General features: G+C 17.3%; 6 protein-coding genes across 6 annotated transcripts; 2 read left to right on the top strand and 4 right to left on the bottom strand.

The window, feature by feature from the left end:
* Positions 1 to 220: 220 nt before the first annotated feature.
* PGAL8A_00445100 (conserved Plasmodium protein, unknown function) lies at positions 221 to 1116 on the top strand (the record flags this gene model as incomplete). The annotated part of the gene is made up of 5 exons (XM_028673195.1): positions 221 to 270; positions 390 to 426; positions 588 to 627; positions 715 to 753; positions 977 to 1116. 5 exons carry the CDS (start codon positions 221 to 223, stop codon positions 1114 to 1116), a joined length of 306 nt encoding a protein of 101 aa, XP_028529673.1.
* Positions 1117 to 1343: 227 nt separating this feature from the next.
* PGAL8A_00445200 (protein MAM3, putative) lies at positions 1344 to 4591 on the bottom strand (the record flags this gene model as incomplete). Its single annotated transcript, XM_028673196.1, has 5 exons — positions 1344 to 1381; positions 1518 to 1574; positions 1698 to 3881; positions 3977 to 4372; positions 4528 to 4591. 5 exons carry the CDS (start codon positions 4589 to 4591, stop codon positions 1344 to 1346), a joined length of 2739 nt encoding a protein of 912 aa, XP_028529674.1.
* A 2250-nt stretch (positions 4592 to 6841) lies between these two features.
* Positions 6842 to 7770, top strand: PFN (profilin, putative; the record flags this gene model as incomplete). The annotated part of the gene is made up of 4 exons (XM_028673197.1): positions 6842 to 6925; positions 7128 to 7241; positions 7350 to 7608; positions 7712 to 7770. 4 exons carry the CDS (start codon positions 6842 to 6844, stop codon positions 7768 to 7770), a joined length of 516 nt encoding a protein of 171 aa, XP_028529675.1.
* A 639-nt stretch (positions 7771 to 8409) lies between these two features.
* On the bottom strand, positions 8410 to 9948 carry M18AAP (M18 aspartyl aminopeptidase, putative; the record flags this gene model as incomplete). Its single annotated transcript, XM_028673200.1, has 1 exon — positions 8410 to 9948. One exon carries the CDS (start codon positions 9946 to 9948, stop codon positions 8410 to 8412), a length of 1539 nt encoding a protein of 512 aa, XP_028529676.1.
* A 1183-nt stretch (positions 9949 to 11131) lies between these two features.
* PGAL8A_00445500 (peptide release factor, putative) lies at positions 11132 to 12412 on the bottom strand (the record flags this gene model as incomplete). The annotated part of the gene is made up of 2 exons (XM_028673201.1): positions 11132 to 11899; positions 11996 to 12412. 2 exons carry the CDS (start codon positions 12410 to 12412, stop codon positions 11132 to 11134), a joined length of 1185 nt encoding a protein of 394 aa, XP_028529677.1.
* Positions 12413 to 12464: 52 nt separating this feature from the next.
* Positions 12465 to 15312, bottom strand: DHHC6 (palmitoyltransferase, putative; the record flags this gene model as incomplete). The annotated part of the gene is made up of 8 exons (XM_028673202.1): positions 12465 to 12500; positions 12663 to 12712; positions 12814 to 13048; positions 13173 to 13269; positions 13369 to 13568; positions 13833 to 14746; positions 14824 to 15011; positions 15146 to 15312. 8 exons carry the CDS (start codon positions 15310 to 15312, stop codon positions 12465 to 12467), a joined length of 1887 nt encoding a protein of 628 aa, XP_028529678.1.
* Positions 15313 to 15509: the final 197 nt, after the last annotated feature.

The following is a 15509-nucleotide window of genomic DNA, read 5'->3' on the forward strand; positions in this document are numbered from 1 at the left end:
AATTTTCAATGTTTTTTTTTTTCTATTTTTGAATTTTTATTGCTCTTCATTAATTTTTTTTCTGATGTCTCTTTTAATTTAATTTAATGTTTCAACTTTAATATTAAAACTAAGTCAATATTTAATTGTCTCTCCATTTTCTTTTTTTTGTTTTTAACATACTTTTATATCTATATCCATATACTTTTTCTTATTAAATTATTATTTTATATAAGATAAAATGGCTTTAAAAAAAATTTATAATGGCCATTTTCGTAGAATACCATCATGGTAAAAATTAAAGCATTATTAATTAAAGTTTAATTTTAAAAATATATATATAGATATTTAAATATTTATACATATGCATTTACACTATTAAAAATATTATACACAAATTTTTTTAACAGCGAAAAAATTGAAAAAAGATTTTCTACTGATAAAAATGTGAGGAATTAATAAAAAAAAAAAAATTATATTTATATTAATACTTTTTTTTTAACTTGTATATATTTTATAAGTAATAACATATTAGGATACAATTTTTCCCCTCTTTTCTAAATATATATACACCATAAATATATATAAATGTGTAACTTTTTATATAGGTCGAAAAATCAAATGAGAATCAAAATTCTGAAAAAAAAGGTAAATATGTTAATAATTAAAAATTAATATATTTTTTTGTTTTACCTATAATTTTAATTTGAAAATTATATAAATTTTCATTTTTAGTAGATTATGGAATTGTTGATAACATAATATATGGAGCAGGTATTATTTCATAATTTTCCTATTTTTAAAAAATAATTTTTTTTGTATATGCATGTATAATTAGTTGAAATATGTGTTGTCTTTTTTCCTCAAATATGAAAAAAACATCTTTATTATAATACATCCTTTATTTGTGTATACTTATTTTTTCAATTTACCATATATATTAATAACTCCGCTTATACATTCAATTATCTATTTCATAACCATTTTATTTTTATAGGTATAGGTGTAGGAGCAGTAGGATTAGCTCTTGCAATCATAAGTTCCACAGTTATTGCCTCCACATTACTATTTTCTACATATTTTTGCGTAAATACATGCAATGCAAAAGAAGAAGAAATAATCGATGGATATCAATAAATATTGAATTATTAAAAAAAAAAAAATAGCTTTTAAACAAAAATTTAAATTTCTTTTTTATTTTCCTTTTTTTTTTTTTTTTTTTTGAATATTTTTTTAAAATACTTGAAATTGTATTTTAATGATCCAACATTTACTAAATTAAAAAGATATTTAAAAAAAAACTTTTGCCAATTATAAAAATTTTTGAGGAACGAAAAATAAAATAGGATTTTAATTTTGTAACTTTAGATTATTTCATCTACTTTATTGTTACAGTAGCATTCTAAAAAGAAAAAAAAAATAAATGAAATATACATTCAAAATTTTAAAAGAATATTAAATATTTCAATAAATTAATTATAAAATCATGAAGATAATTTTATTCTTTTTGAATTAATGTGAATTATAAAAATAATTACCTATTATCATATCCATATAATCACTTTTCGGCAGGAGCATATATTCACAAGTTGTTTCTAAAAATAAAATTAATAAAAATTAAATATATATCTTTATATCAAATATATTTTACTATAAGAATATTTTTTTCTTTTCTATTTTTTTTTTTTTTATTAATCTATTTTTTAAGCATATTTAACCTGTTATATATGTAATTTTGTTGTAATACACATGTTGAGTATACCATTTTTTGAATAGAATATTCATATTTTTTTTGACAATCTCATCGGAGCTAGATGGATTACTATATATATTTCCTTTCCTCTTTTTTTCTTTTTTTGAAGTTCTTTTATTAATCAAACTCATCTTTATAAAAAACTTTTTTTTTCTCTTTTTTTTTTCTTTTTCATAACATTCTAAAACATTAATCCTTTTTTCAATAGTGTTATTAAAAAATTCGATTATGTTAAAAGGACCTAAAGCTTTTAATCCAATGAAACATTTACCTTCTATGGAAGAGCTATCATTTTCTAAACTTCTTACTTTTCCCTTTATTAATATAATTGCATAATTTAAAAAAGTATTTTCTTTCAATAAATATTCATTTTCATATATGGTTTCTATTTTCCTTTTGTAGACATACTTACTTATTAAATGAGTATCTATATACTTAAAATAAATATTTTGTTTAAGAAAGCTTATAATTTCTTTTTTATAATTAAGTAAAATTTGTGATCTTTTAATATTTGATTCATTTAAAGAGTAATTTGATAAATAATTGAAGTTCTCATTTTTCTCTTCTTTTTCTTTTTTATCTTTATCTTCATGTATTCTTTTTGTTTTCTCTTCTGTTTCATCTTGCATTTTTTTTTTATATTCATTTTTTTCGTATATTTCATAACTATTATTTTTCTTTTGACAATCTGTTGACATGTTAAATGATTCATTAGAATTTTTCCAGACAAAATTGGAAGGTATATCTACTCCTTTTTTTACTTTTTTAAAATCGAATTCATCCGAAATTTCCTCTTGTAATAAAATTTCAATAACATCTTCTAGTGTTATGATACCAATATGTGAGTATTTCGGATCTACATTTTCATCATAAACAACTTTTCTTACGACAACAATGTGATTATTTGCTCTTTTAAAAAAATTTAAAAGAGATAAAATACTTTCATCATAATTTACTCCATATATATATCTACCTATGTGCTTTAATATATATTTTACTGGTATTTCTATATCTTTGTTATTGGTAATTCTTATGTAATTTTTTAAATCAGAAAATATTTCATCTATATTTTTTTCTCTATTTAAGTTTTCTTTAAATTTTTTTTTTTTAGTTATATGTTCATTATTATTACTACATAATTTTATTTTATTTTTATCACTAGAAAATGTATTTTCATTGAAAGAAGACACATTATTATTGTTTGTGTTCATCATGTTATCTGAAAGAAATTCAACAAATTTTATATTTTTATTCATAGAAGAAAAAATAAAATTACCTGAATTTTTTTTCCATTTTTTTTTTTTTTTTCTAAGCCTTAAGAATTTTCTTATTTCTTTGGAATTATAACTTAGATTATAAGGTGTATTATTATTTAAATGAACATTTTTTTCTTCTGTATAATTTTTTATGCTTTTATTTTCTAACACATTATTATGTATATTATCAATTTCTTTAATATTTATTTTTACATCATCACAGTTGAAATTGTTGCTAATATTAATATCTGTATTTATAATATAGTTTCTATCATAATTACAATAACAATTATTATTATTATGATTATTATTAATATTATTATTATTTATGTTATTATTTACATTTTCTTTATTATGATCATATTCTTCATATAGAAGATTATAATCATCAACTTTATTGTTTTTAGGAAGATATATTTTGTTAGAAATTTTTTTTTTTTTTGAGTTGTATTTATTATAATATAATATTCCATTTTTTATCCTTTTTTTATAATTTGTATAACCTTTATTATAATTTTTTTTTTCTTTTCTATAATTCATTAGTGAATTATTATCAAACAAAATTTTATTAATTCCAAACCAAATATTAATTAGATCTTTTATATGCAAAAGTCCTACTATACACTCAGAACTATTTCTATTTAAAACAGGAATTCTTGAAAATCCACTTTTCAAAATTTTCTTTAGAGTTTCATAGTTTATATTGCTATTATAATCTATACCAAATACATAATCTATATCAGTCATAATGTGTATAACTTTATATTGAGAAAGTTCTAAAGCACTTACGAGAATTTTTGCTTCATCTTCATGCAATATATTTGTTGTGTTTTTATGCATATCAACTAAGGCTTTTAATTGTTTTTTATCATAGGTATTTAGTACATTTTTGCCTATTAGAAAAATATATATATAAATATATATAAATATATATATAAATATATATATACATATATATATTTAGATTTCTATATTAATGTATTTTAACCTACAAAATGGTCTAATACAAGACTAACTGGTTTAGCAAATATGTATAGACAAAACTTAAGGAAGTAAATAAGAGGAGCAAAGAATCCTCCTATGGCTAAACCATGTTTGGAACAAATAGATTGGGGAATAATTTCTCCAAATATAGTAATAATTATTGTAGAAATAATGAAAGAGGTTAATCCACTTGTTATCTCACTTAATAATAAACTAAAAGCTGAATTAACCATAATATTTGCTGTAATAAATGTAACTAATATTTCATTAGTATTATTTCGTAAAGGTAATATTTTTCTTGCATTCTTTGCATTATTTAATTCTTTTCTATCTTTTTCAGACACTAAAATCAATAAATTTAGCTGTAAAGTATCTAACATCATTATTCCCAATGACAAACCTATATAAAAAGGAGTAAAATATATGTAGAAAATGCAAAAAAAAAAAAAAAAAAAAAAATATGAAATAATACGTGTAATAAGTAAAATGATGATACATAAAATAATTTTCAATAAATCATTTAAATAAAATTTATATATTTGCATTAAGGTTTACCAGAAAAAAGAGCGCTTAATATAGCACATATAATGATACAAACTATATTTAACCATAATGGCATTTGAATAAAATGTATTATCAAATCAAATTTATAAATATATAACAAGAAAAAAAAAAAAAAAAGCTAGAATAAAGTGTTAGAAAATAAGTAATAATTTTTTAAAACATAAATATAAAAAACAATTATAATTCCACTCTTTTTTAATAAAACATATCTTTTGTAAATAACTGATATATAAATAAATAAAATATATTTTTTTAAAAGTTATGAAAAATGAAATGTTTATATATATATATATATATATATATATATATATATATATATATTTATATATATATTATATATAAAAGATTAAATCGACAATTTTGAAAGAATATACAACTTGAAGATCAATTATATGATAAAAATGTGAATTTAAAAATTTAATGAAAACTTTAATATCATTTAAAGAACAAAGATGCCATTTATAATCAACCAACATAAAAAAAAGAAACATGTATGTGTATACTATGTATCGTCTTTTTTTTTTTTTTTTTTTTTTTTTTTTTTTTTTTTTTTTTATAAAAAATTGAAAGATAAATATTTAAAAAAGAGAAAAAAAAATTACAACTTTCTAATAAATCATATTTTATATATATATAATTTTTGGTAGTCAAATTAAATAATATTTATAAAATACTTTAAAAAAAAAAAAAAATTGTAATTTATACTTAAATTTGGAAAGAAAATTAAAAATGCTTTTTTTAGGTATGGTGATTTTCAAACTTTTATTTTTCTCTAAATACCTTAAATATTATTTTAATTTTCTTAAATTTTTCTTGAACTTTTTAATATCTTTAAAAATTTTTACTTTTAAACTTATTAAATCCTTTTAAAAGTCATAAAAGCGTAATATAATATTTCATGTTTTATTTTTTTTATTTGCTATAATGTATTTATATTTTTATTATTATAATTATTGTTAATTTATAGTAAAGTTATAATTTTTTAAAAATAACAGTATTATATATTTAAAAAAGTGGCAAAAATTGTAATATAAAACATCTTTAGTTTTTAATTCTAAAACTTTTAAATTACATGACTTGTTAAGAAAATAATAATAATTTTTATCTTTTCTATATATTTTTATATACACCTTTAAAGGTTAATATATTAACAGACAGGTGTAAATTTCTATTGAATATAAAAACAAACTTTTTTAAAATTTTAATATAATTTTTTTTTTCTAATTTTTACACTAATTCATATTTTTTTTTTTTTCATAAGAATATATTTTTTTTTAAATATGAATTTGAGTGTTAAAATTTTATTCTCAAATGTGTTTGGAGAAAAAACCATTTAAAATATATTTTTAAGGAAAATGCATTTTTTATTTTATTACTTTATATCTTTTTATTTTTTTTGAAATTTATTAACTTTATGATTTGTATTTTATTAATATCTTTTTAGATATGCATGTGCAAATATTTCAATATTCCTATTTATAATTTTTTTATTTCACTTTTTATTTTGTATGTTTTAGTGCTCCGACTTGGACAAAATATATATATTGAAAAATACTAACAGGAAAGAATGGCAAAAAACTAGAAAATTAATTTGTAAGAAAAAATATGGTTTTAAAAATATATAAAATTAAATATCATGTATCATTATTAAGATTTTTAGATATATACTCAAATGAAATAAAAAAAAAAAAAAAAAAAGTAACTTAAAGAGATATATTTCAATTTTTGTAATTTATGAAAAATATTTAGCTATAATTCAACTCTAAAAAATTTACTTCTTTTATAAGTGTTTATGTAAATTACATGAAGGGAATACATATTAAAGCTTATTATTAATTCATAAAATGGTCATATGATTTTTTTAATTTTTTTAAAATATTTTAATACATTTTTTTTTTTGAAGTTACATATTTTAAGCACGCACACAACATATAAATCATTTTTGCTTTTTTTTTTTTTTTTTTTTTTTCATTATTTAATTACAAATATTTTTTTTTTTTAAATTTCAATTTTTATTTTTTGTAAGAATTTTAAAATAATATTTGTTTTAAACGTATTTTTTATGTTGATAATTTTTTTTTATAAGCAACTCGAATAGTAAGTACAACTTATTTTACATTTTTTTATATATTATTTATTTTATTTTTTACTTTTATTATTTAAATTTTTATTTTTTATTTTTATTTATTGTTTTTTTTTTTATTTTATTTTATTTTTTTTTTTTTTTGTTTTGTATTGTTTTTTTCTGTTATTTTACTTTTTAAATTCATATACACATACCTTAATATTTTATATGTAAGAAAGAATGGAAGGAGAATATTCATGGGAAAATTATTTAAATGATCGACTTTTAGCAACAAATCAAGTGTCAGCTGCAGGTTTGGCATCGGTAATATACATATATAAGTAAAATAAAAAATTTTTTATTTTGGATTATCTAATTTTGTATATATACTATATATGTTTTTATTGTTGTGTATTTATATTTATATATTTATTAATGTGTATTATTTTTTTATTTTTTAAACTAAAATAAATATATGAGTATGTTATAACAAAATAGTTATACATTTTTGTTTTTGAAATTATAGGAAGAAGATGGTGTTGTATACGCTTGCGTAGCTCAAGCTGATGAAAATGATCCCAATTTTGATAAGTGGTCTCTTTTTTATAAAGAAGATTATGAAATAGAAATAGAAGAAGAAGTAATTAAAAAAATAAATTTATAAGGATAAAAATAGTAATTACAAGAATTAAAATTTATAAGAATTTTTTATAATTAATATATTTATATTTTTTTTTTTTTTCTTAAGAATGGAGATAAAATTAAGAAAACAATAAATGAAGGACAAACATTATTAACTGTATTTAAAGAAGGATACGCACCTGATGGGGTATGGTTAGGTGGTACTAAATTTCAGTTTATAAATATCGATAGAGATTTAGATTTCGAAGGATATACTTTTGATGTTGCTACTTGTGCTAAATTAAAAGGTGGTCTTCATTTAATTAAAATTCCAGGTGGAAACATTTTAGTAGCACTATATGATGAAGAAAAAGAGCACGATAGAGGTATATAGAAAAATATATATATATATAGACATCTTAATGGGATTGTTATTTTTTAATTTTTAATGTATACAATATTTTATTATTTTTTTTTTTTTTTTTTCAGGAAATTCTAAAATTGCAGCATTAACATTTGCAAAAGAATTAGCTGAAAATAGTCAATAAGAGAATAACTAAAAATTATAAAAACATGAAAATAGTAATAACTTGTAAAGAAAAGTAAATAATCATATTTTTTTCTTATATTAATATATTTATCATTCCTGTATTTCGTTATTTTTTATTCATTACTATGGTTATTCGTACAAGTTTGTACACTTTTTTTTTTTTTAATACTCAACTTTTTACAAAAAAAGTTGTAATTTATAAACTTATAAAAAAAAAAAAAAACATATATATATATATATATATAAGCATTTAAATATTTAAATACTAGATATGCGAAAATAATTTTTATTTTACAAAGAAAATTCTATGGAAACTTTTATATTAAAACATTATATATTAAATGTTTCCTCTTTTTTATTTTTTTTATTAAATAATTTAAGGTTATACATTATAGAATAAGTAAATTTTCTATAAAATATGAAAATACTAAGCTATATATTTAAAAGTTTGTAAAAAATTAGGTAATTTGTCTTTTTTGAAATATTAAAAAAATAAAAGAAAAAAACATTAAGTTCAAATATTTTCTAAATAGTAAACCATTATTACATTTACATAAGTAATGATGTTTTGTGATTTTTACTATTTGTTTCTGTAGTATTTTAAGGTAAATTTCCGTTTTATAAGATTGCAAAAACGTTATGAATCAATTTCACAACAAGATAATACTTTGTTATAATAAGTATAAAAAGCTAAAGTACCCTTTATTAAATAATAAATATCATGAACTCCTGCGATTTCTCTAATTGAATGCATAGCTAGTTGTGGGATTCCAATGTCTATACCTGGCATAGATAAACTGGCAGCAAGCATAGAACCAACTGTACTTCCACATGGAGTATCATTTTTAACCATAAAATTTTGATGTTTTATTAGTTCATTTTTTTCTGAAAATAATTCAAAAGTTCTTTTAACTAAACTAGCATAAAATGGAGATGTTACATAATTTTTATTTGTGTTATATTTAATAGCTATTCCCTCATGGAAATATAACTGATGGTTATTTTGAATAGTTTCAGGATAGTTGGGGTGACTACAGTGAGACATATCAACGCTTAATAATATTGATCTAGTAACTAAACTTCCATATATTTCATCTATAGATGTTTCATTATTATTTAATTCATTTTTAAAAACACATCTAATAATTCTCTCAATTATATTTTTGGTAAAATATGATTTAGCACCAACTTCACTTAGTGAACCAATTTCTTCATGATCATAACCAATACATATATATAAATTGTTATCATAATAACTATTATTATTTTTTTCATTATTTTTTATATTATTTACTAATTCAATAAATGCTTCAAAAATACAATAAGAACCAACAAGATTATCAAATCGTGGACCTTCAATAAATTCTTCATAAGCTCCTGTAAAACAAGGGTCTTGTGCATCTATTAAACATAATTCAAAATCTAATATATCTTCTTCTTTACAATTTAATTCTTTCGATAAAATATAAAGTAAGGGAGATGAGTTATTATTTATCATTTTCTTTTCTATTTCTTTTTCTTCTGTTATTTTTTTATTATCTGATAAGGAGTCATTTTTTTTAAGTATATCATTTAATGAATTTTTCATTGTATCTTTCTTCACCATATTATCAAATAATGTAGTAGAAAGGATTGGCTTCAAATGATCTTCATAATTTATATTAGGAGAAAAATCAAATCTGGTTCTTTTTTGTAAATGAATAGCCAAACTAGGTAAAAAAAATAAAGATTTATTAATTTGAATTAATTTTTCAATTAACTTATCTTCTTTTTTATATACTACTTGACCTGATAATCCCAAACCTCTATCAAACCATGTATTCCACATTCCTGCCCCATAACATTCTACATTTATTTGATTTATTTTACTTTTTATTATGTTATTATTTGGTGAAATTTTTAGAGAACAAGAATCAATATGTCCAATAGATATTAAAATAGAACCATTTTCCATATTAAAATTTTTTCCAATAAAAAAACTACATATATTTCTGTTTTCCTTAGATAAGACATAAGCCTCATTTGTTTTTAAATTCCATTTTTCCCCTTCTTTTAGATGAATAAAATTATTTTTTTTTAATTTTTCGCGTAAATTTTTACAAGCTAAAAAACTACTACCACTATTGCGAATAAATTCCAATAAATCTTGTGCATATTCTCTAGCTTTTCTATCCATTTAGAAAAAGTATAAAATTAGAAAATAAAAAAAAAAAAATTTTGGAAATTAAAAATTGTATAATATATATATATAAAATATTATTTAAGCTCTACAATAAGTTAGATAAACGAGTATACTTTTAAAAAAAAAGAATAACTGATATATAAAGTTCTTAAAAAAAAAAAAAAAATGGTTATATTGCAAATATAAATATTTTTAAAAAAACAAAATTATTTTATCCATACACATTTTATTTTATATATGTAAAAATTAAAATTAAAAAAGAATTATATAATGTGTATAGATTATAGAAACATATTATACTTTTTACATTAGTAAATTTTACTCTTTTCATTAATATATAATTAGATATGGAAAAAAAAAAAAAAAAAAAAAAAAAAAAATTAAAATAAAATTAAAATAAAATAAAATAATTTCCTGTTTAAATTTTAAAAATTATTTCACAAAATAATTATTTTTATTCTTTGTTTTGTATTCATATTTTTTACGAAGATAATTATGATATTGTTAAAATGTTTTTAATGATATAGTATTCTTTTATTATTTTGTGAAATTATTAAAATAAAGAAAAAAATATGTATATATTTTGTACGTTTTCATATTAGAATTAATTTTATAGTTTCATTTTTAACAAAAAAACATTATTTTAATCTTATAGAAAATTTTTTAATATTTTAATTTGGAAGTACTTTTTCACCTAAAATATTTTTGCAATTTTTTTTTTTTTTTTTTTTTTTTTTTTTAATTTCAAAACTTTTGCAATATATGAAATTTTTAATATGTATTTTTAAGTGATTATTAACTATAAAGAATAAAAAATGAAAAGTTATAAATATTTAAAATATTTTTGTAGAAAAAAAATTGTAATTTTTATAATCATAATATAATTTTTTATTTATAAAAAAAAGCAAACCAGTAAATAGTTATCAAATAAATAATAATCAAATATATTATTAATTAAATCACAAAATTTTAAAAATATATTAATAGAATAATGATTAAAAAGAAAAATACTTTAATTAAAACAAAAAAAAAAAAAAAAATAGAAAAAAAATAGAAAAAAAAAAGGATATATTTTGTTAATTATAAAAATACACAAATATATATATTTAAATAATAAAAAAGACAAAAAAAAATGAATTTCATTGTATCATATATAAAAAAAAAAAAAAAAGAAAATTTAGTTATCAATAGAAGAAAAAATATATTTTAATGTTTCTTCAATAATATTTTGATAAAATATTTGTTTTTTTTTATTAATTAAATGAATTAAATGATCACCTTTAAAAAACTTTTCAATATCAGAAAATTCTACATTAGCAACATGATCTATAACAACGTTATGTAAAAAATTATATGTTCTAATTTTTTCACTTCTATCACCACTTTGTTTCTGATTTTTTTTATCTTTTAAAAAATTAATTCTCTCTTGTTCATAATAAAAATTATATAATTTATTTTTTAATAATTCAATAGCAATACTTTTATTTTGAATTTGACTACTAGTTTTTTGAACTTCAACAAAAATATTAGTTGGTTTATGTATAACCTTAACACATGTTTCATTTTTATTAACACTTTGTCCTCCAGCTCCTCCTGATCTTTTTGTTTCAATAACTAAATCTTTTTTAGAAAAATTTATTTTCTTTTTTATTTTATCCATTTTACTTTTTTCATCAAATATTAATACAATTGATGTAGATGTTTGAATTTTTTTACTATTTATTGGAATTCGTTGAACTCTATGAATTCCTATTTCTTGTACAAAATCTTCATATACATTCTTACCTTTTATATATGCTACAATACTTTTATTTCCTTTAATATCATCACTTATTTTATTTTTTAATTCATATTCATAATTTCTAATTTTACAAAAATTTTCATACATATTGAATAATTCTTTACAAAATAATTTCGATTCTAGTCCTCCAACCCCTGCAGTTATCTGTGATAAAAAAAAAAAAATTGAATCATATATTAATAAAAATTAAAAAAAAAAAAAAAATAAATAAATAAAATCTATAAATGTATCTCTATATACCTCCATTTTAATTTCATTGGTATCTAAATGATGATCATCATTAACAAAATTTTTATAAAAATCAATAATATCTTCAATAACAGTGTCTTGTATATTTTGAATATTATTATTTAATTGTTTTATATCATCATCATTCATTATTTTTTTTTGAAATTCTTCCTTGTCATTTATGCTTTCCATTAACAGTTGCTTATATATATTTAATTCTTCATATAATGATTTAAAAATTTTCGATGTTTTTTGAATTTTCTTTATTTTTAAAGTTTCTTTATTTTCACAAACATCAGATATACTTTTATCAGCTAATTCTATGAGTAGTTCTTTTTGTTTATTTTTTAAATAAGTTAAGTTAGTAGAGCAAAAGTTATATCTTCTTATAAAAAATAGTTTGTTTAATATCTTTATATGCCTCCCCATTTAATTATTTTAAATTTAAAAAAAAAAAAAAAGAATATTAGATTTCATGTAATCATAAAAAGTTATTTTTCATACATTCTGAAAAATTCTATAAAACAAATATAATATATATATATATATATATAAATATATATATAAATATATAAATATAAATATAAATATATATATAAATATAAATATATATATAAATATAAATATAAATATAAATATATATATATATATATAATACAATTTTTTTTATAAAATATACCTCAGCTATTTTATAAAAAAAATTAGAACTTTTATAAGATGATTTTGAACCTTTAAAAAAAAAAAAAAAAAATGAATAAAGTTTTTTAAATATTATAATGAATATATGTATTTAGATGATTTTTTTTTTTTTTTTTTTTTTTTTTTTTTACATTTCTTCCATATAATTTCTCCTTCTTTACCAAAAGTTATAATATTTTTTTTTAAAAAAAAAGGGAATAAAAAGTTTCTAATTTTTTGTGAAACATTAGGCAAAGGAAAATAACAAAAATATATTATTACATTTTTTTTATAACTTAAAAAAAAAGGATTATTATATTTTTTAGATACATTTTTTAAATATGAAATTTTTTTTTTTGAGATATTTTCCCAAGTCGTTTCATTGATCTAAATATAAATAAAAAAAATAAAAAAAATAAATAAAATAATATATATATATATATATCTTTCTTCAAAAATACTATATTTTTTTTGTATATATAAATTATAAATATAATATTTTATTTTTTACTAGACATAAATAACTATGGTATAAAATTAAGCATGAAATCATTAGAAAAAAAAATATTAGGATAATAAATAGTATTATTAACCATCCAAAGAAACATCTATAAAAAAAAATATATATATATATATTACATTGATTATATTTTTACAATAAATATATTTAGAAATGAAAAAAGTTATTTTAATTTTTTTAAAATTACCCATTTTCATAAAAAAATAAATGATAAATTGATAAAGTAATATATTTTAAAGATAAACATATTGTAATATTTTCAAAATATAAATATAATAAAAAAAAGCATCTATTATTTTCTGCTACACAATTATTTATCCATTGACAGTGGTGATCAAAAGTTCTGACACATCGATTGCAAATTTTGCAATGTTTAGTTCTTAATGGCTATAATAAAAAAAAAAAAAATATATATATATATATATATATATATATATATATATATATATATATATATATATATATATATATATATATATAGTTATAAAAGAAATAGTAAATATATAAAATTATCAATAAAAGTTAAATAATAAGTTATTATATAACTGTTAAATGGTAAAATATGAAAATCACAACATTAAAATTATAATATTTAAAAATCATAATTTATATGTTTTACAATTTATTTAAATATATATATATTTTTTATACCTGAAAAATGTCACAAATAATACAATAACTCAAACGTGTATTATATTGATAGTATTTATAATTATATAAATAAAATATATTATTATTTTTTTTAATATCTTTTGAAAATATAATATCATTTTTATTAATTTTATGTAGAGCAATGATACTTTGAATTTTTTTTTTTTTTTTTTTTTCTTTTTCTTTCTTATTTTTTTCTCTAATATTTTTATCATTTACTATTATGTATCTTAATTTATTAATATGTAATAAAGACATAGGTTTATAATTATTTCTGTTTTTTTTTATTATTTTTTTTAAACTAAATTTGTATTTTCTTTTTTTAGGATAAAATTGTAGTTTTTCAAAAATTTCCTTATATTCATTTCTATTATTAGGTTGATTACAACTTTTTTTTTCATTACAACATTTTTTTTCATTACAACATTTTTTTTCATTACAACATTTTTTTTCATTACAACATTTTTTCTTTTTAAAATCATTATTTTTTAATATTTTTTCAACATTGTTATTTCTATTATAAAGCATAATTTTACTTTCTTTTTTTTTAAATATTTTGTTACTTAAATAAATAATATCTTCTTTTTCATTTTCAATCATCCTTTTTTTGTTTACGCATTTTTCCTTTTCTTTCTTATAATGGTAATTTTCACTTGAATAATTTATATATTTTATTTTATCTTTATGATTTCTAATCATTTCATTTAAATTGTTTTCATTTATTTTATCTTTATGATTTCTAATCATTTCGTTTAAAATATTTTCATTTTCTTTGAATATAGGAATTTTATTTTTATCAATTAATTGTTTCCATTGTTTTAATTTTTTTTTTATTCCTTTTTCTGTTATAATTGTATTTTTACTTTTATGATGAAAAATGGTTAAACTGTCTAATTCATCATACTGATTTTCTTCTAAGAATATGAAAAAAGAAATTTAAAAAAATAAATTTTATATATGGAATAATATTATTATTATTATTCTTAATAACCATATGTACTATAAGAGGAAAGGGAGTTTAAAGATGACTCATAGTTAATAATAGAACTATCAGATAAATTATTACTTTTTATTTTATTTATCTTTTTTTTTAAATTTTTCTTATTTTTATCTCTTATGTAATTCAATTCTTGATTATTTGTTTTTACGTATGTTAGAGGGCACGTGGTTACATATCCACTTGGAAAAAAAAAATATAAATAAATAAATATGAAATATATATATATATATGAAATATAAAAAAAATACTTTTTATTTTATATATTGACATATTTATTATTATTTATTTATTTCTTTTTTTTTTTAATTGTTACGGGTTACGGTAAGATGAAATGATATATAATAGAAAAGAAACAAAATAAAAAAAAAAAAAATTATTTAATTTTTCCAAAATCAAATTATATTTTTCTTTTAAATTAATACAAGTAATTAAAACTGACAATCTAAATAAAACTACTATATAAGGCAAAATATTTATCATTTTTTTAATTTAAAAAAAAAAAAAAAGAAAAAAAGACAATCTTTTAAAATTATGTCCTCTATATAAATATTTATTACATAAAAAAATATTTTCCAAATTTATGATTCTTTTTTTTTTTTGGATTTTTTTCCTTTATGGATATAATAAAATAAGATTTATATTATTTTACTTTTTTTTTTTTTTTTTTTTTTTTTTTT

This window comes from Plasmodium gallinaceum (assembly GCF_900005855.1).
Source record: "Plasmodium gallinaceum strain 8A genome assembly, contig: PGAL8A_v1_119, whole genome shotgun sequence".
In the NCBI taxonomy this organism is placed as follows: Eukaryota; Apicomplexa; class Aconoidasida; order Haemosporida; family Plasmodiidae; genus Plasmodium; species Plasmodium gallinaceum.